Raw genomic sequence first — 22300 nt, 5'->3', positions numbered from 1 at the left:
ATAATAAGAAATGTTTCTTGAGTATCAAATCGGCATTTTAGAATGATTTCTGAAGGATCTTGTGACACTGAAGACTGGAGTAATGATGCTGAAAATTCAGCTTTGCCATCACAGGAATAAATAACATTTTTAAATATATTAAAATAGAAAACAGTTATTTTAAATTGCAATAATATTTCATAATAATACGTATTTTTGATCAAATAAATGCAGCCCTGGTGAGCATAAGAGAATACTTTCAGGAACATAAAAAAATCATACCAACGCCAAACTTCTGAACATTTCAATCTTTGTTCGCCATGCTTGCATATGAAAAACTATGTGCTCCAATTAAATGTTCTCATTCTCAGTGTCTCTTCTGCTTTTACCTATAGTTCCCTGCGCAGCCAGCTCCATCAGGGCAGTGTTGGATTGTCAGCTAGGAACAGCCACTGTGTCATGGCAGTACGGTGCAGGTGCTCAGGGATACATTGTCTCTGCCTTGGCACCATTGGGAGACAGGACTAGCTGTACATCCAACAGCTCCATCACACACTGTGAGCTGAGCAACCTGCAGTGTGGCAATGAGTATATGGTGAACGTACAGACTTTGGGATCCACATGCAATTCCAGTGCACAGATGACTGGCTCCCTGATCACCGGTGAGGTTTACTGAATCTGATTTGCTTGCGTTTGCAGTTTTGTAAGAGATTTGGTTTTCCCCTTCCGCTCCATTCAACTATTTTACTAATATATATATATATATATATATATACATATATACATATATATATATATATATTAATAAAATAGTTGAATATGTGTGTATATATATATATATATATATATATATATATATATATATATATATATATATATATATATATATATATATATATATATATATATATATATATATATATATATATATATATATAAAACACACATATATATACACACAGTCAAACCAAAAATGATTCAGACTTTTACTAGTGGGTGCAGGACACTCTAGTTCATTTATGTAAGTGAGTATAGCAAAATAAGTAAACTGTGACATATTATACCCAAAAATTCTTGGTACCAAAAATTATTCAGGCACTTTGACCTGACCATCTTTTTACACCACAGACTGAACAAAATTAAGCATTGCTTGGTAATTGGTTGACCTAAATTGGTATTATCTAATTGTGTACTTATATGTAACAGCTGACAGCTATTCAACCTAATTCATTTGTGAGACAGTCTAACAGAAGGATGGCCAAAACCAGTGAAATATCAACGAGTTCTGACAACTCTGAGTTCTTGTCAATATTGCATTACCATTTTCTAAACTATAGCGAATAAACTGTGAGATAAAGTAAGAAATGTTGAAAGTGTCTGAATAAATTTTGGTTTGACTATGTGTATATATATATATATCTGTATCTATATCTATATCTATATATATATATAATATTTAAAATATAAATATATAGTAAAGTGACTAATTGTACTACAAAATGTGTACATGAGGCTTATGATCAATTATTTTATGCTTTTTAAAATATCAAATGAATAAAACTAAGCTGTAATCATACCATTACAGGTCCATGTGCTCCTCAGCATCTGACAGCGCAGTACAGTCCTTCCACCGCTCGGCTCTCCTGGGACGTCACTAAAGGTGCCGCCAACTTCACAGCTGTGGCTGTGACCCCCGAGGGCCTGGCAGTGACCTGTGCGACCTCTAACACGAGCTGCACCTTGACAGACATGAGCTGTGGTCAGATCTACAATATCAGCGTGACGACTCGCAACAGTGCCTGCAATGTCACTGCGACCTATGATCCAATCAAGACGGGTCAGTCATGTGACCACTGATTTTATAGGAATATTCACTCAAACATTCAAATTCTGTCATTACTCATGATGTTACAAATAACAAACCTGAATGACTTTCTTCTGTGGAGCTGCTCTTTTCTGAGCTAAAAAAGGGACAAATATAAGTTATCCATACTATTTGTGTACTGCATTCTAAGTCTTTTAAAGCCATATTATAGTATTGTGTGAGGAGCAGATTGAAATTTAAAGTGTTCATCTTAAATCAGTCTTATTTACTTTGTCATTTCAGAACCCTGTCCTCCTCAGAACGTCAAAGCTAGCATAAACTGCGCCACCCTCAATGCAACTGTTTCCTGGGAGCCTAGCCAGTTTGCAGTGGGATACATTGCGTTCCTGGATGGGCAAAATGGTCATTCCACTTCCTGTCGGACAGATCGCACATATTGCAGTTTACCTGATCTCACCTGTGGAATAGTGTACTATGTCAGAGTCCGTGCCATCGGAGAGGTGTTCAACAGCTCTGACAGCATAGGAGTCAACATGACATCAGGTCTGTAAGGACAAAACAAATAAAAAACCTAGTACCAAAAATATACAGTATAATATAGTACTTAAGGTTGATTTTTTTTAAAAAAAGAGTCCAAATTAAATCAGAAATGACCATGTTCCAGATTACTGTCTTATTATTTTGGATAATTCATTTAGAAACAAATCAGATTTCAGAAGTAACTGTTTCTCAGCATTTCACTTTAATGTTAGGGTATCATACACTCTTAGAATAAAAGGTTTTTAGAAGTTCAAAGGGTTTTGTCAGGCGCTTCATATATAGAACATTTTAGTGGTTCCCATCATGGGATCATTTTATGGATTTAGTTTAATTTTGTTTTAATAAATTTTTTATTAAATTATATGAATTAAACAGCTTGTAAACATACTTTATCAGTAGATAATGCAATCATTTAAGACATTTCACAAACTCTAAGGTTCAATAAAGAGCCCCAATGAACCTTTTTCCTAAGATTGTACATAACTGTGTTAAATAAAATATGTGCTAGCAAAAAGGATATAAGTATTGTAAAATATTCTTCTATATTTTTCAGCACCATGTCTGTCCAGCAGTGTGTCTGCCATCGTGGACTGTGCTACAGATTCAGCTCTACTGTCCTGGAGCATCATGGCTGGGGCGGAGAATTACACTGTGATGGCTTTGGGATCAGGAGGCCAAAGGTTCTCCTGCTCATCCCAACAGAACAACTGTAACATCTCGTCCCTGCAGTGTGGACAACTCTATAACCTCACCTTCACCTCTGCGAACCAGCAGTGCCAAATCACCTCCGCCACCAACGCCACGTTCCGGTCCAGTGAGTTTGCAATCCATTACACGGTAGAAGGGGTTAAAAGTTAATTAGGCTAATTATGGTCCAACTTTTCTGTGATCCCTTCGCAGGACCCTGTGTGCCACTGCGGGCGGCAGCCGATAAGGTGTGCGGCAACAACACGGCCGTGATGTCTTGGGAGGCGAGAGAAGGAGTGGATTTCTACACCGCCCGAGCCCTCGGTGCAGGAGGAGTACGCCAGGAGCTTTGTAACTCCACCTCCTCCACTTGTTCCTTTTCTAATCTGGGCTGTGGAGAGACCTACGCGTTTACTGTCACCGCTTACAGCGGCCTCTGCCAAAGCAGTGCCAGCGCACCTGTATACCTCACTACAGGTATAGCATTATGCAGTGTAAAAAACCCTTCACAACACCTTGGGCCTTTAATCAAAAAAAGAAAAGAAAAGTGGAAGCCTTTCATATAAATATATATATATAATTTATAACATTAACATTAGTTTTAATAACATTAACATTTTTTTATAGGGTTTGGTATCGTTTGAATTTTAACAATTCCGATGATTCCGATTATTATTACCTTAGGTATCGATTCCAGAATTGGAATTGATTTTCCATTCCCAACCCTACTTATTTTTTATTTTATGATGTTTTTAAACATTTTTATTAATATTTGATTTAATTATTAGTATCAATAATTTGTTTTTATATATATTTTATGTTATATTTTAATATTATTGTTTGTATTACTATTAATAATAATAATAACAATAACAATAACAATAACAATGTTTATTTATTTTTTTACTGTTCATATTTTTTTTACTTAAATGATTATAGAATAACTCTATACCTTGGTACAATATAACAATCCCCCTTCACTTCTCCAGACCCTTGCAGACCAGAGAATGTGACTGCTCACATGTCATGCAACAGTGAGACGGTGGCGCTCGACTGGTCAAATGCCAAAGGGGTGTCATCCTACATTGTGAAGGCAACAGGGAGTCTGGGATATATCATAGCCTTTAACACCACTTCTACTAGCCTGTCTGTGTCACTGCTCTGTGGACAAAGTTACAACGTGACTGTTCAAGGGCAAAATGATTACTGCGACAGCCCACTGAGCGCCCCTGCAGTTTTCAGACTCGGTATGTTCCTGAAATTATTCATAAAACTGCTGTGCACTCAATAAAATCCACAATATTACACAAAGATTTATGATTATCAATTTGATTTGAGGCAGTACTGTATGAAATGGGTTGACTTACCTTTGTAATGTGTTGTGATCCAGCGCCCTGCACGCCCCATAATCTCGTGACACATGTGGAATGTAACAACCAGCTGGGTTCTGTCAGCTGGGGCCCAAGCGATGGGGCAAACATGTACACTGCCACAGCAACAGGTAATGATGGACACACACACCTGTGCGTCACCAATGGGACCAGCTGCACCTGGGAGGACCTGCATTGTGGTGAAATCTATAACGTCAGTGTTACTGCCAATGACAGCCGCTGCACGAGTACACGTAGCAACAGCACCTACATACACATGGGTAAGACACTGTAATGATAAATATACCAGGGGTTTCCATCTGTAGGATGAATGAGTAGTTTACAATTTACATGTCAGTTAAATGTAATTAAGAAAATATATGCATGTGCATTAGATAAAAATTTTCATTTGACACTTGCATGTATTTAAAATATTTTAGAAAAGAAATGTTTTAAATTTTAAAGCCATATATATATTGTCAAAAGTTTGGAATAATTAATTTGATTAAAAATACAGTAAAAATAGTAATATTGTGAAATAGTGACTGTGGATCAGTTGGTAAAAAGTAATCATAAAAATGATTAAGAACAGTTAAATTAGTTCTGAACAAGGAGCACATTTTTTTGCAGATTATGGCCAGATTCTATGGCTTTATATTTAGCAATGAAATTCATACAATGTCTCTAAATACTTGTATCCAAATTTAGGTTGCTGGATTTATCTTAGTTTAAGAATGTATAGATGTTTTTAATTGAAAACAAGAATATTATTTTGGGGTTTTGTTTTTGCAATGAAAATAATTTTCATCACAAGAGAAAAATAATAACTTCTGATTATAAATTATTATTATTACATTTTCTAAAGTTCAATACAAACCAAATATTGAAATAAAAGCTATAGTAAATCTTTCATAATACCCAGACATTTTCTGTTCTTGTTTATGCAAGCAAGCACAAACTTCATGAAAGTTCTGTTCTGTTTTCTGGTTCTTTAGCCCCATGTGTTCCTCAAGCTTTGACGCCCATCCTGGACTGTGGCACGGGGCTGGGCACTCTGAGCTGGGCTTCCAGTGCTGGAGCTGAGACATATGTAGTGGAAGCAGTAAGTGGAAATGGGAACACGCTGGAATTCAGTACCAACATTACCAGTGGCTTCCTATCAGAGCTGCTCTGTGGTCAACAGTACCAGATCACTGTCAAAGCCATTAACCAGCCATGCAGAAGTGCACCGAGTTCACCTGCTAACCTGTCAACAGGTAATCCAGAAAACACTGATGGATTGACTTCTATAGAGTCTGTTGAGAATGACGCATATCTCAGATCTCAAATGGTTTTCCTGTTCTGTTCTCTCCCAGCTCCATGTGTTCCTCAGAATTTGGTGTCTGAGCTGGACTGTTTGTCTAACGTTATAACTGTAAGATGGAACATCAGCCGCGGGGCGGCGTCTTACCTGGTGGTTGCAGCGGGACCTGAAGGTCCAGTGAATGCCTGTAACACGACTGCACAGCAATGCAAACTGCAAACGCTGCATTGTAGCTCCTCGTACAATATCAGCGTCATTGCAGTAAACCAGCAATGCAACACATCAGGAGGTTCCATCTTAGAAATAAACACTGGTACAGTCTCCGGTTTTGTATCCTCTGTTACCTCCTTTATTTCCATAAAAAAAAAAAGATGTATAATTCAGCATGCAAGCAAAATCAAAATTCAGTATTGAAATATTACGACACCAACATGACTGTTGGTTACATTTTGAAAGAAAATTCTAACAATGTAAGTCAAGTTTTAATTGTCAAACTTTTTTCTTTGCAGTGCCATGTGTACCTGGTCACGTGCAGGGCAGAGTAAACTGTACGACTGGAGATGTGTCTGTATCCTGGGATCGAAGCGTGGGTGCCGTTTCCTACTCTGCAGTTGCCTGGAGTAGCGGTGGCAATGCTTCAGTGTGTAACAGCACTGGAACAGCATGTGTCTTCTCAGACCTGCTCTGTGGGATGAACTATAGTTTGGCTGTCAGTGCGAGTGACAGGAGCTGCTCCACTGCACAGAGCCAACCAGTTGTGCTGAGTACAGGTACCTAAGAAAAAAATAACAATAAAAAAAAATTGGTAACTTTATTTTACAGTGTCCTTGTTACATGTTACATGTACTTACCATAGTAATAACAGTAAATTATGCATAATTATGCAACTAACCCTCAACCAAAACCTAATCCTACCCTAACCCTATAGTAAGTACATGTAGTTAATTAATATTACTCAGTACTTAAATATATAAATACACTGTAACAATGATACCTTAAAATAAAGTGTAACCCTTTAATTTAAGGTGTCCATGTTACAGTGTAATTTTACATTTAACTGCTGAGTAATAATAATTGAACTTACTATAGGGTTACGGTCAGAATTAGGTTTAGGGTTAGTTGCATGTAAGTATGCATACTTTATAGTTACTACTACAGTAATTACATGTAACATACATTTGTAACAAGGACACTGTAAAATAAAGTGTTACCAAAAAGTGCTTCCCAAAATAACTGAAAGATTTTCACGGTTACTGGTGTAAGAATTATTTTGTTAATTATGGTAATTGTCAATATTTCATTTCACTTCAGTGTCCTGTAAGCCACAGAATGCTAGCGCCCTGTTCAACTGCGACACTAACTCTGCTGTTGTAACTTGGGAGCTCACTGATAACCTCACGCATCACACGGTCCAGGCTGCTGGTTCTGACGGACATCGCATCAACTGCACGAGCTCTGACCACAGTTGCACATTATCCGGAATGCACTGTGGCCAGAGATATAACCTTACCGTCACTGCCATGGATGGAGTATGTGACAACAGCAACACATACCTCACTCTGCAGTCAGGTGAGTCCACTGCTTCTGTTGTGCACCTGATGACAGAGCTCAGATTTAATGCAGTTTCTGATGTGGGATATTCTAATCTGTTGTCATATGTTCAAAACGCACATAAAGATACAAAATGACCATGCAGGTGAATGATAATCAACATTGCAAGACTAATAATGAATGTCCTTTAAAATGGTCCCTGTTCTCTCTCTATTTAGCTCCATGTGCACCTAGCAATGTTCAGACATCTTTGCTTTGCGACATCCACAATGGTAGTGTTGTGTCTGTGTCGTGGGTACAAGCCAACGGGGCGGAGGCTTTCATGGCTGTGGCCGTGTCTAATGATGGCCATTCCTACTCTTGTAACACCACCACTGCCTCCTGTAATCTGCAAGAACTGCAGTGTGGTCAGAATTATAATGTTTCTGTCTACTCAATGGCCAGTGGCTGCGGGGGCGTGAAGAGTACTATGTCTCAAGTGCAAACAGGTGCGTGTGTGAGGATTTTACTTTATAGTAAAGACAATTGTATGTCAACTTAACAACTTAATTAGCAACCAAATATATACAAAGGCCTAACAAGTATGATTTCATTAAACATTCTGTAGTATTTATGTGTTTCCCTGAAGCAGCAGAAGTTGTAATTTAGATTTACCATTTTTCAACCCCTCTCTAACATAAAGGTAAATCTCATCAAATGTTTAAAGAACATGTTTTGATTTTGAGGTGGAAAATGATCTGGATAAGAAAATTTATTTTGTTTAAGTGAAGTCTACTTTTAGCCTTTTTAATCATTTTTTTTAACAATTATTTTCAGAGCAATTAAGCACATTTTCTTTCCTAATTATCATTGCTGTAATGCAAAAAACTAAATATTATTAAATAAAAAAGTATATTTTACATAATTTATATATATTGTACTGATTTAATGTTGTAATACAGTTAGAGTAACTAAAAAACAATCTGTTGAAAGTACGGTAAGTACAGGAATGAGAATTTTGACAGAAAATTTACATCATTGTCATGAAAATAATGCCACAATGTAAAAACTTTTACAAGCTACTGTACCTTCAAGACTTCTACATTGTGTTATGACTTTGCATGTGAAATGAGTAGGCATGCTAACTTGCTGAAACATTGCTGTATAGCATGTGCAGTGCGGCAAGGAGTATACCATCATTGATTTATTGGTTTACCTTTTATCGTTTCCTGCTGAATTATTTGGTACTGCCCCACCCGTTCAATAACAAATTGGTTCCTTTTCTCTTTTCTCAGCTCCATGTCCACCTCACAACGTATCTGCAAATGTGCAGTGTGATTCAGGGTCTGTGCTGGTGAGCTGGAGCCCAGCAGTGGATGCCAGCCTGTTCATTGTGGAAATTGAGTCCCAGAGCACTGGTGTGATTTCCTCCTGTAACAGCACAAACACGCAGTGCTCCATCGCACATCTGCCCTGTGGAGAGAGCTTCAACATCAGTGTGGTGGCACTGAGGGGCAGCTGTCAGAGTCAAGCAAGCAGTGGCTTCAACTTCGCCTCAGGTTGGACACTAACACTAGAATGCTCTTAGTTACAAATGGATGGATGGATTGATAGATACATTTCAATATCCATACTTTCCTTATGCACTTTATGTCTAACCTCTTCTCTCTACAGCTCCATGTACCCCACAGGGGGTTAATGGTACCGTGGACTGTGTCACTAACTCCGCATGGGTATCATGGGAAGTGGATAAGGGTGCAGAGTCTTACACTGTTCTGGCTGTTGGGGATGACGGTCAAAATTCCACGTGTTCCAGCGCAAACTCCACCTGTAATGTGCCTGACCTGGGTTGTGGAAAGAGCTACACCTTCCAAGTCACTGCTTCAAACGCTGCCTGCCTGAGCCCACCCAGCAACAGCTTTCAGCTGGAGACAGGCAAGTACATCTGAGAGCTTCAGCCCTCTCTTTTGAGACCCTGGGTCTCTTAGACTTAATGTCTGTTATCTCTCTCTCCAGCACCTTGTGCCTTGTCATCCATCGTGGTGGTGGCTGAATGCCAAAGTTCTGTTATCATGGTACAATGGCAGAGGGCACGCAGAGGAAATTCCCTCTACATTGTCACAGCAGAGGATCAAGACCGTGCCTTAATTTCCTGCAATAGCTCCACCTCTTCCTGCAACCTTACCAATGTGCAGTGCGGCAAAGAGTACACCATTATTGTGGCTGCTTCGGCCAACCAATGCAGCAGCCTTCGCAGCCCACCCTACAAGATCAGAACCGGTACAACCATCAATATTGTCATACCTAGATAGAGGTTAAACTTAGAGAAGAGACCTGAGACATATCTAGGGACCAGAATATCTGGGGATGGGCTCTTGACCTAACCAGTGAACAACCACCCAGAACAGAAGTCACATAATAAAGTGCTAACAACCACTTGATACACCATAACATCTGCATTGTGGGACTTTTCTAGTTAAATAATTGCAACTGCACTTTATAAACCAGGGGTTTCTAATCCTGCTCCAGGAGAACAACCTTTTCGTAGAGTTGACCTTCATTGGCTGGTTAAAGTTGAAGCTAAACTCTGCAGGAAGGTGGTCCTCCCAGAGAAGAATGGACACCCTTGATCTATATCTATCTATCTATCTATATATATATATATATATATATATATATATATATCAATTTTACATGTGCTTTCATTGCACCATATTCAGGTTGTTCTCATTTCTTCCTTTGATCCTCTGCAGCGCCCTGTCAGCCCTCACAAGTACAGGCCTATACAGACTGTCAGTCAAAGGCTGTGTTTGTGTCATGGGAGCCATCTTACGTGGCACAGTCATACCTGCTTACAGCAGTCAGCAGAGATGGAGACTTAAAGACATGCAATACCTCGTACAATAACTGCACACTAACTGACCTGCACTGCAGCAACACCTACAATGTGTCTGTTTTAGCCAGTAATGAGAACTGCACCAGTCTGCCAAGTACTAATGTCACATTCAAAACAGGTAAGAGTGACAAACTCTTTTTCTTTAAATGATGTGACCAAGATTTTTACATTGTACAAACTTTCATTGCGATGTCTTTATTCTGCAGTGCCATGTGAGCCAACCAATGTAACTGCAAACATACAATGCGGGAACAGTAGTGCCTCCTTGTCATGGGTGGGGAGTACAGGGGCAGTGGCCTATGTGGGAATTGCCCAGTCAGAAAACGGCACAGAGGTCTACTGCCAGAACACGGAGACCTCCTGTACTTTGATGGGCTTAGTGTGCGGCACTGTGTATAACTTTACAGTGCATGCAACAGATGGCACCTGCAACAGTTCCTTGAGTAAACCTCACATTGGTGGAGCAGGTACAACAATTATCTGCTTTCTTTGAACTGATCTGCATGTATTTGAGATGTCCCCTAAGGGTGTTTCATACTAGTGCTTTTAGAGTAGACTTGAATCTGTTTGACATCAACGTTTGGTTCTTTTGGTTGGAATGCTTTCTGTACTTGCGTGTCCACCAAAAGGACCACACCCAAATTTGCTTGAAAAGGGAGGTCTGGAGTACAGTTTAAGTCCACTGTAGTACAGTTGTTAATTAGTATGAAAGCAATTTGGCCAAATTTGCTATGTGAATTTCTTCTGATGACGGATTACAAGATATATTCAAAGATCTATAAGAGCAGCAGCAAAACTAAATTTAGTCACCTAGTCGTTATCTTAAATGGTTATCAGCAACTTATGTTGAAGATGTGTTTACAAATCGGATATAACATGAAAAGGACCTCTAGGTTCAGACCAAATGTGAAAGCCTAACAGCTGCAACTTACACAAAATTTGAGTATAGTACAGGCAAATCCATTGTAAAGGCAGATACTAACATTTTGGTTCTGTTTCTTTGTGATCCCCATTGGAAAAACAGTTTTCAAGTCTTGTTGTCCATCTCTTTCCCTCAGCTCCCTGTCCTCCAGCTGGGTTGAGGATTGTCCCTCGTACAGTAGTGAATGACACTCAGATCTTGAGGGCGTCCTGGTCTACTGTGAGCTGCCCTAATTCTGAATACCTCTTTGGACTCAAGGGCAGCATTCAGGGCAATAACCAGGCACTCTTTGACCTCGCCTCCTATTGGACAAGTCGCACGTTCTTTGAGATGCCCCTCCCTTGTGGCTCCTCCTACAGCGCAACCATCAGGGCGAAGAACTCTGCCGCCTCAAGCGTCGAGTCTGTTGCGGTCACTGGAACCACAGGTGCACAATGTTTAATCATCATAGCACTACCTTCCTACACTCTTAAATGGGAAATGAAGATCCTTAAAGTGCAAATACATACATTACTCATCTGTTCATTTATTTCTTTCCCCCAGTACCTTGTGCCCCTCTAAATGTGACATTCTCTGCATCATCGGCAGTAGTGGCATGGCAGGAGTCTTTATTTGCTACGAACTACACCGCGTATGGGGTCACTTCCTCTGGTAGGATGAAACTCTGCATGACCTCACAGCTCCTCTGCTCCATCACCAATTTCAGTAGCGGTAACATTGTCATAACTGCCCACAATGCTGCTGGACAAAGTGAAGACTCAGTGCCTGTTTTAGGTAAGTAGTACACGTAACAAATAATGAAACATCAGATCAGTAGAAACATGGGTTTGTCAAAATGTATCTTGTTTTGGTGAAGTCCTGTAACCTTTGACCATGTTCATCAATTGGCAGTGACAGCCGTTCGCAGGAGGTGAGACCTGGCTCGAAGTCAGAAAGGTGAGTTGATGCTCAATAACAACAGAAAATTAAGAACAATTTATGGAAATTTTATCATTTCTCAAAATGGAGAATATATTCTCAAATTGAATAAGTACATATTCAACTTAACTAAAGAAAATGAGACCATGAGGGAGGAAATACAGTCTGGTTTGCTACTTTGTTGATCATTAAGTTGATAAAACATGGAAAATCTCTTCCAGTGGACACTGTACTTCCTTAAAAAAAACAAAAAAACTGTACGTCTATTCCTCACAGCCTCCTTTTACATGCAGTTGAGTGATTCCACTGACAACTGTTTACGTTTAAAGATTCATCCACAACAGCTTTGCTTAGCACTTTAAAATGTTTTTAAGAAGTTTTAAACAAATTGAAAAGCCTGCTAGTATTAACCACCTTCTCTCCACACCAGCCCTGCCCAACTCTGAGTGAATGAATGCATCTCGTCGCACTCAAACTCTTGCCTTTGAGAATTCTCAAAACTCTTTGATACTTTTGCATGTTACATATATTCCAGTTCAAGGTTAATGTTTTTTTTTTTTTTTCACAATATTTATGGGTGGAATAGATTGACTGGGTAAAAGATTAACATGGCTTCTGTTAAAATGTTTTTCAAAATGTTTTTTTTTTTCTTCTCTGGCTGAAGGATTTACTTTTATGCAATGCCAAATATTTTAAAAAGCCTATATATATACACATTCCTGTTTTTGTATATGAGTCAAGTTATTAAACACAAAGAGCATTCTCCATGTATTCAGTCTTATAAATTATGACATGTAAAGCACATGTAAAATAAATAACCATACACAAAACACCTGCTGTTCCAATAAAATTAATGTTCTCATATAATGAGCTGACAACAACAGTGACCTATTCTGAGGGCAAAAGCAGCTGTACTGTATTAAACATCTCTGAATTAACTCATCACATTAACCAATGTAACAGACATAACTGATTCAGAAATAATGGTTCAATAAAAAACTTAATACGTTCAAGTTATTTCAAGAGTAGGACTGACTAGATTACATCATTCACAATGCTTCATGGGAATAGGTAGCCACTAGTCTTACTGATTTCCTCTCTTCTATAGTAATAGCAACTTTCCAGATCTCACTCTAGGATTATGGATAGACTAGTACAGTACAGCACACATAAATCGACAATTACCTTTTTAAAAATAAAGCTGAAATCACACAGCAAAACACGTCTTAATTTAACAACCTGAAAGATCACGGAAGGTTTGTCTTGAAAGGTTTACATGTTAGCGTAAACTATCAAAATAAGATTTTTTTTTATTACAGAACCCCAACCGTTAGACTCTTTTGCTTAATTACATTAAAAATAAACACAACTGAGCAATTCTGTTTCATACAAGAATTTTTATTAGAAAACGAGATGCAACAGAGCAATGAATCAAACAGCAATGTCAGCACAGCTTTCAGCAGCCTGTGCACAAACTTAACTCTGTGGTCAACTCTGTTGAAATTTAAAACATTCTCTGAGCTCTATGTACAAAGCCATTTGTGAGAATCCTGAAAACAAATTGGGGGAGAAAATGGACTAAAAAAAGGATTTTAAAATGCCATTTTCAGTCCAGACATCAGTAACGAGCAACTGAGAGAAAATGACATTTTTAATATCTACACAATTGGCGGATAAAAAAAAAAAAATCCAGGCTTTTCCATTTGTTTATTTCAACACAAGTGGTGCACAAGAGGATTATAGATAAAGACATGAAGTAATAAGAGAGGGACCGGAATAAAGGTGCAGAGGGAATCTGAGAGAGGAGATGGAGACAGACTTTGATCAGGGAGACTCCGCTCGAACACTGTTTGTTCTTTCACCTGGTTCGGGACTGTGGCGATCTTGTTTGACATTTTCTCGTCCATTGCTGGATTCTCGACGGTGTGAGCGCTCTTTGCTGCGACTGCGCTTGTGTGACCGTTCCTTACTATGGCTGTGATCCCGCTTCCTGTTCTTCTCCTCCCCCGCTTCCTGCCTGCTCTTGCTGCCTGAGCGAGAGCGTTTCTTGCTAGATCGCTCGGTTTTGTGTTTCCTGTCTCTGCTTCTGCTCCTTGAGCGCTTGCTCTTCTTTTCTTCCCTGTGCTTTCTATCCTCCTTATCTTCCTTGTGCCTCCGCTCTTCTCCCTCTCCCTTACTTCTCTTGTCTTTTGACCTCTCCCGATCTTTATGATGCTCTCTGTCTTTCCTGCGACTACGCTCTCTCTCACTCTCTGCCTCCCTCTCTTTATCTCTGTCTTTCCTCTCATTCCGTTTCTCCCGGCTCGCACTGAGACTCCGACGTCGTTCCTTGCTACGGCTGTGTCGACGTTCTGTGGTTCGGTCTGGTGTTCTGGAACGTCGTCTATCTCGGTCTCTCTCCCTGTCTCTCTCTCGGTCCCTGTCTCTATCCCGGTCCTTTCCCTCCCTTTCTTTGCGTTGACGATCTCGTTCTCTTTCCAGTTCACGGTCGAAGCTGGCACCATGTTTTTCTTTGTGATGGCTGCGACTCCGGGAACGATTTTGGGACCTCTTGGGACTCTGACTTTTCCTAGGTGTCCTTAACACACACAAGAACACAAATCATTGAACAGAGCACATACACAAGACACCTTGTCAAATAGGAGAATGGGGTAATTTTGTAATAGCAATAATATTTCTTACATTATAACATTACAAGATATGAAAGACAGTATCTGCTGTAGCTAAGTAACTCATAGTAGAAATTAATTTATGCATTTCAAAAGGAACTACAATAAAAAGGAGAACAAAACTTTGGGCTACCGTTTAAATTGTGTAAACTCAAATGAGATTGAAGACTCGTCATAATCTACAATATTTCTACATTCTACTGGGAGCAAATTCATGACCAAATAATTTTTTTTTTAAAATGAGGAAAAACTGCAAAACACATGACAGTCAGAGTAGCTACACAACAAAACTTATGAACCGACGTCAATTGTTACAATGCAGCTGCCAGACATTTACCACGGTTAATCAACACCACAAAATTATTTAGACTTGAATCCAAGAATGTCTATTATATATAGTATGAAAGAGAAAATGGGAGGAAAATGAACAAAACAAAAGATAAATAAAAAGCATCACTGGTAAAAAAGTAGCTTCATGCATCTGTGCCAAAATTACTGGTATTATTGGGACAAATTGCTTCATTTACAAACACATTTATCCTATCCCAAGGCTTGTCTTGAAACTTTAAACCATTAAAAATGGTTGGTGATCATTCAAACACAACACGACAAACACTGATCATGGCTGATCTGGTTAGCCAAATAATCTCAGCCCACCCACACACAAAGACTGTACCTGGAACGGCGCCTATCTCCATGCCTTGCTGAATCGGTTGCCGCCACCTCCTCCTCCTCCTGCTCATCTTTTTGAAGGGGTTTACGTGGTCGGCTCTTCATGTGCTGGTCAATTGCCTTCTGCACAGGAACAGGTATTCGCGGGAACAATGTTGAGAACCATTCCAGCTTGGTCAGGAAGGAGCGGAGCATCTCTCCGACCGTCATTACACACCCCCCTCCAGCTTTCACGTCCAACTCCTGATCACAGAGAAAAGGAAGAGGAAGGAAAACCATTAACACCACAAACTTAGACATGCACTTATCGCAAGGCCTCTGGTAACACAAGGCTAATGATTAGACCCCTAAAGCCATTACACTGTAAACTGTCCTGTATAAAATGCTTTATTTGTGATGACCAAATACTGAGTCTTCACCTCTGCTCTCACCTGACTTAATATTCAGTATTTAAAGTAATTTTGTTGTTTTTGTTTGTTTCACTGTCATTTTGGACTTTATGATAGCAAATAAACAGCATGGACATAAAAGTAATGCCATTGTATGAATAACTTATTCACAAGTATATAAATCTGGTCATGTAATGGCCAATCCTCCTTATGTAGACTAAAAAGGCATTTTCTAGCCTGCTGGTCTCATGTCAACATTTAAATACATATGTGACTCTGGACCACAAAACCAGTCACGTGGGTCCATTTTTTTAAATTGAGATTTATACATCACTCATTTATACTAAGCTTTCCATTGATGTATGGTTTGTTAGGATATGACAATATTTGGTCGAGATACAACTATTAAAAAATCTGGAATCTGAGGGTGCAAAAAAACATTTAAAGTTGTCTATGTTCGCGATTGTGCTGCATTCACTCACAAAAATAAATGTTTTATATATTTACAGTAGGAAATTTACTATATATCTTAATGGAACATGATCTTTACTTAAAATCCTAATGATTTTTGGCATAAAAGAAGAAAAAAAAAAAAAAAAAAAATCGATAATTTTGACCCATACAATTTATTTTTGGCCATTGCCACAAATATACCCGTGCTACTTGTGACTGGTTTTGTGATCCAGGGTCACATATGATTTTAAATGGAACTTGATGCCTGTCTGTATTTTTTTTTTTTTTTGAAAATAGTTTATTATATCAATGTTTAATATTTCAAACCACTGCATGAGCTTAAAATAATTAACTTCCACAATGTCTCTTACTATGCACTGACTCAAAATAGGTGCGATGCTGAGGAGGTTGCAGGTCAGCTGACATATATGATGCACCGGTGAGTGTGAAGGGGTGGAGTGGGTAGGTGAGCTTTTCTAACTGCACTCACGAACGCCAGCCAAGAGTGTGGAGCACACCCTATATCCAATCCACCCGCATCACAAGGGCCATCTGGGAGAGAGAACAGGGCAGTCAGCCAGAGACACAAACCACCATCATGCCTGGCAGCAATGTTTGCTCAATGCGAATAAGATCTCCCTTACTAGAATATTTTAAATGGATAATATATAACTAAATGCATAATTAGTGGGTGTGCAGGTGCATGAGAGATGAGCCAGCACCCAGTAATGGATATCTGATATTTACAATCAAATAGAAATCTCTATGAACCACTGAGGCATAGTGTCATATACAGACTGCCATTATCTGGGCTAAGAGAATATGGCAAGCAATCACTGAATTCATATTTAACTACAGAGGAACCACCTTCACATCTAGCTCAAAGGACCATTTGCAAAGAATTTGCTTGTGATTTAACTAAATATCTTATAGGGAACATTAAGCCAAATGAGGTCAAAGGTTGAAGGACAGCAATGTGCATCACAATCAGCATATGGCCTAAAGCTTTCTGATTACAACTATGTACATTAGAAATAAGAGAGAGATTAAGGCATTACCCGTGGTGACATACCTCCTCGTCGTCAAGGAACTCATCATACCAGTCAACCAAGTCAGGAGGAGGTTGAGTATACCTGAAATACACATATGACATGATAAGTGTATATTCATTGGGACGTGCTGTGGTCAAACCAAGAAATATGCACCATCCAAACTATGTACCAAGACCTAAATTATCATCTCATATAGGAGTCAAAATCTGCTAAGGGGTAATAATGGAAAAAGAGTTTTAAAAAGTGATTTTGACTTATTTACAACAGGATCTTCATTTTAAATAAAAGGTTTTTGATATAAGAGACCATAAAAACAGATTTTGCATTAAACCACTCCTTTCCTGGTACAAAAATGAACTTGCGATAGCTGAACGTAAAATTTGACAAGCCAAACATGTCAGTCTGTGTAACATTGATTAATCCATGACATTAACTTAATTTTGTAAAATAAGAATAATAAACTACTCAAAAAGCATTCAGAACGTCTCCAGCACGTTTGAAAAGTACCAAAAATCAAACAAATTTCACCCCTTATGCACGGTATCACGTCCGTCAAAAACTTAGGCTGGCTGTCGGTTGGAATATCAGAACTAAAAACCTGGACATAACACACTTATGGGCAGCATTCACTTAACCGAATATTTGCCGGCTAAGAAATGAATAATTATTACCTTACGATTCCTTCTGTTTTCAAATCCACATCATTTGAATATCACGACATCGATGTCTGTCAAAAAAATAACGTGCACAATACACGTTAGTATTTACGAGAAGCAGAGGGCCAGCGTGTACACGCATTTCCTGGAAAACCCACACTACCTGATGTTTTGAGTCTCTTTCCGATAAGAGGGGGTCTTCAACATGCTGTCTGTCAGAGACGATAACGTGCCTAATACATAACGCACTCAAGTATAAATTTGTTCTTCACTCAGTTGTTTAAAAGATTAAAGCTTTGATCAAAGTTAGATAAAATCTAACTTAATTTTAGTTAAATTTTACTTAAACTTAGTTTAATTTACCAATAAAAGATGATATAGTTTTTCATGGTGTGTTACATTTAATTACCACTTAACAGATTTTGACTCAGAGAATTCTGGACTCTTCTGCTCTACATATTCCTTAGCAAAGGCAATGAGTTTACCCTCCATGGCAGTGTTAAAAAGCTAAATATTAAGAAACGAAGACAATTGAAAATAAATTCCTGAAACAAAGAAACTCAGTTAATGTTAAACATCTGAGGTGGATCCGAGTCATACCTGATGTACATAAAACCCAGTGCCCTGATATAGGGCGAATCTGTATGGGTGATGAGACCCATCACTTGCTTGCGGGTCAGTTTCAGTGTGAACAGCTTATACAGCAAGCAAAATGCAGTGGACACGATCCCACCCGTCCCAACTCCTCGAACCTGCAGGACAAACATCATGAGATTTAAAGCTAGACTCATGTTTAGATCAAGCGAATCTCTCCCTTTATTTAATCAAAGTGACGATGAGGATGGGAGGATGAAGTTGTGGAGGTCTCAAGGCACGTACTTCTACTTACCCCTCCGCACATTCCCGTCTGTCCCGCTGTCTTCCTGCTGCCTTTTTCCCATGGCTCCACATGGTTGACCTGATAAAGACATTTAAATTAGATTAATCATTTAAATGTCTTCAAACCTAACAATAAATTGGATAAAACTATATTATACAACTCAAATCATCACTGTTCTAAATAATCACATCAATCCAACCACACTTGTTACACAGTGTACTAGTGAAACTAATATTAACCTTACAAACACTTACTTACAGATAATTCTTTAAAATCACAATCGTGGAAAATCATTATAATAGAAAATACCTTAGAATATTTTATTTATTGTTGCAACAGTACTGGCTAAAGCAAAGTTATAGTTTTAGTAGTAAAAATAAATGGCTGTTCATAGTACCAAGGACGACAGAGAAATTATATTAAAATCACTTTAATAATAATTTTCTTTGCAGCTGATGAAACATTGACAGCCAATCAGTTTAAGGGACATTTCACCCAAAAATTCTCTCATCATTTACTCATGAATTTGAATAGAAGTATGAATTTCTTTCTTATCTGCTGAATACAAAATTATATAATTTGTATAATACGGGTAACCAAACAGTTGATGGACCCCACTGACTTTCATTACATTGGGAATAAAATACTGTTTGGTTACAGACATTCTTCAAAGTATCTTCTTTTGTGTTCAGCAGAATAAAGAAATGCATACAGGTTTGGAACAACTTGAGTGAGTAAATGATGACTGAATTTTCATTTTTGGGTGAACTATCTCTTTAAAAAGCTCGAGAATTTAAAGCGGCAGACGAAATTAATGCAGAGCGCGCTTATGAAACAAAACGTTATCGTCGGATGAAGTCGACCAAAATAAAGTTATCTATCTTTATAGTTATTGTTATTAACTGTATAAACTGCTGTCGCTATGGTAATTTCTGGAACGATAAATACGTTATCAGTCATTATTCACTTTCGTTTAACGCTTTTCCAAACAGTTAACGTTAAAGTAAATGGTGACTGAAGCGGTCAATAATATATTGAAAGTCTATAATAAATAGCAAGTCAGTGATACGAGTTTTGAACAACATGTGGTTGAGTCGATGACAAAAGATTCATTTTTGAGTAACTTAGCTATGTATGTAGCTACATTTGAACTAACGTTAGTTAGCATAGTTAACGTTAGCCTTCATGGCCTAACACGGTCTAGCTCACATAATAATAAACAAAGCAAAAGACGTTTATTAAAAAAAACGATATAAGTCTAAAAGAAAAATAACAACAAATAAGCCATATACTCTAAGCATCAATAACATGAAATAAAAAGAAAATAGAAAAGTAAACCGCGGGCTTCACGCGCATCGGCCCAGGTTTGATTCACCACCTTGAAGTAAATCTCGTCAACCACCTCGTGGTACGTCTTGAGCTCGTACAGCTGCACTTTGAAGTAGGGAGACGACAGGACGTTTGTCAGAATCATCGGGTTGAGGTTCATAGTCTTCTCGTTGCCCCATAACGGCAAAACGTTGCCGTGTTTCCCGCCGGCCGGTTTGCTCACGGCCTGCTGCTGTTGTTGCTGCTGACTAACCGCCATGGCAGGGCTTTCACAACGCCATTAAAATACAAAACGAAATAAAACGACCGTTACCCCAAACGAATATATCTACAACGCGTCCAACGAGGCACGCGAGTGTCGGAACGATGTATCTTAATTCATTCGAATTAATTTTAGATAGTTTTTGACTGTTTTTCTCTGTAGTGCTGGAAGACGCACGCGAAGCGTTCTGTTCCGCTGAGTTGTGGGGACAAGATGGCGCGCGGAAATGGAAGCAAGGATGTGGGTTGCCATGTGTGTCACAGTGAAATACTCCTCACCAAAAGTTAGACATTTGACAACTGCGAGTAAAAATCATCTATCGTTCCATGTGTTTAAACCCATGGATGAAATATTTATGTAGTACAATGTGAAAACAAGAAGTTTCGCCCACAGGGTGGGGAAAAAGTTTATTGCATTTCCCAGGAAGATGTTTTACAAAAGACTTGGCAACACGGTCCTCCAGCGTGGTTCGACATGGCTTGTACCCATGCCTATTCCTGATGTCTTGCAGAGTCCATCTGATAGATAAATAAATATTGTTTAAGGCACTTCTATTTTTCCATATACTATTGGTGTTGTGTGGCAGTAATGGTCTAAATTTAATTTTCTTGCCCATTAAGGTTAAGACTTGTGTACAGTAAAGTACTTCTACAGCATGTTTATAAGATATCTTTATTATGTGGAGTGTATTTTAAGTTGATTTATTAAAAAATATAAGTGTGAATTCATTAAAAAATGTATTAAAAAGAAATCACTCAGCAAGAGCCACATCAGATGACTGGGCAAAAGACAACTGCCAGGCAAATCAGCAATATAATGACAAATCAAAACTACAGAACCCAAATACGTTATTATAACAGTTTTATTTTTTAAAACAACATTTATGTTATTCTCTAATACATTCTTAAATTGCAACATATTACATGCTGAATTTTGACTGACATTTCCTGCTGCCATTTAATTATATAATTTACTTTTATGCAAAAAAAATTATAATAAAATAAAACAAATCAGGTAAATAAAGGGAAAGACATTAATGGCTGTACTTTTTTAGATTTCTATAGGCAGTATTCAAAAAATATTAAACAGTATTTAAGAAACCTTCAGGTATATACTTGACATTTATTATTTGAAACATCAGATATTTCTTTCTTTTTCCCCTCTACTTTAGCTTTTTTGTTACCATTGAAAAACCAGAACATAAATTAAATCCACGTTTTCTTTATATACAACAAACTAAACATGTACAGCTCTGTAATCTACAATATGAAATCTGATAAACAGTTCTTTTTGTTAACCTTTAAACTTGGCATGTTTTTTCAAACAAATTCTTGCAATAATAAACTATAAAATCTCCCACATTTTCAAACCCTTTAAAAAATAAAATAAAAAAGTAAACAAACAAAAAGGATCCTGAATCAGGTCTTCTGCATCTCTCCTTAACTGAAAAGAGAATGCCTGTAAAACTAATTTGGATTATGCCATTTTAACAGAGGCTTCTCATTTCTAATGACTTGTCAAGTCAAGTAGTCCAGTTAGGAACTCACTAGTTTGTGGGTTTATTTGACCACCTACAGCACAGACCAGCTGTCCTCTGTTTAGTTATAAAGTTTTCTTTTAAACGAACACATTTTAAACATTTAGACTACCTTTATGGGTGGTTTCACAAAAAGACTTTTATCAGAAATATGATTTCAAGTTCCATGTCTACTTGAAATCAGTAGTATATTAAATATACTAATAATATAGTATACTTTTTTTTTTCATCTTCAAATTAGCAGCATCCTTTAAAGGAAACACCGGACAGTCCAAAGTGCATCAGTCCATGTCAATGGATTTTGTTTTTTACAAAAAAAGTACATATAAATAGGTCTGAAATACTGTGCAACACACCTTTTCGATTACACCAGTGGTTCTAAGCGACTTGAGACCTATAACCATCGATTTTTTGGTAAAAGAGTACCAATC

The 22300-nt window shown here is 38.1% G+C and overlaps 2 protein-coding genes across 2 annotated transcripts; one reads left to right on the top strand and one right to left on the bottom strand.

Annotated features, from left to right (window-relative positions):
• Positions 1-1798: 1798 nt before the first annotated feature.
• fndc7rs1 (fibronectin type III domain containing 7, related sequence 1) lies at positions 1799-12739 on the top strand (the record flags this gene model as incomplete). Its single annotated transcript, XM_084120311.1, has 20 exons — positions 1799-1816; positions 2104-2347; positions 2898-3158; positions 3245-3508; positions 4021-4278; positions 4422-4682; positions 5397-5657; positions 5757-6017; positions 6214-6474; positions 7016-7273; positions 7474-7743; positions 8530-8793; positions 8909-9169; positions 9251-9514; positions 9988-10248; positions 10337-10597; positions 11189-11479; positions 11596-11826; positions 11944-11988; positions 12401-12739. The coding sequence occupies 19 exons, from the start codon at positions 1799-1801 to the stop codon at positions 11964-11966; spliced, it is 4473 nt and encodes a 1490-aa protein (XP_083976437.1). The 3' UTR covers positions 11967-11988; positions 12401-12739.
• prpf38b (pre-mRNA processing factor 38B) lies at positions 12540-20554 on the bottom strand. The gene is made up of 6 exons (XM_084119144.1): positions 20120-20554; positions 18751-18819; positions 18462-18613; positions 17226-17286; positions 15316-15554; positions 12540-14548 (listed from the first exon to the last, which is right to left on the bottom strand). The coding sequence occupies exons 1-6, from the start codon at positions 20327-20329 to the stop codon at positions 13795-13797; spliced, it is 1485 nt and encodes a 494-aa protein (XP_083975270.1). The 5' UTR covers positions 20330-20554; the 3' UTR covers positions 12540-13794.
• Positions 20555-22300: the final 1746 nt, after the last annotated feature.

Source organism: Abramis brama (genome assembly GCF_963993115.1).
Source record: "Abramis brama genome assembly, chromosome: 7".
In the NCBI taxonomy this organism is placed as follows: Eukaryota; Metazoa; Chordata; class Actinopteri; order Cypriniformes; family Leuciscidae; genus Abramis; species Abramis brama.
This window is presented reverse-complemented; position numbering and strand designations above follow the sequence as displayed.

Excerpts from the sequence above, each read along its gene's own strand:
- prpf38b (XM_084119144.1), bottom strand. The coding sequence starts at position 20,329 with ATGGCGGTTAGTCAGCAGCAACAACAGCAGCAGGCCGTGAGCAAACCG. Across the intron at positions 18,820-20,119 it reads TTGACGAGATTTACTTCAAG|GTCAACCATGTGGAGCCATG; the intron begins GTGGTGAATCAA and ends TGTCTTTATCAG. Across the intron at positions 15,555-17,225 it reads AGTTCCTTGACGACGAGGAG|GAGTTGGACGTGAAAGCTGG; the intron begins GTATGTCACCAC and ends CTCTGTGATCAG.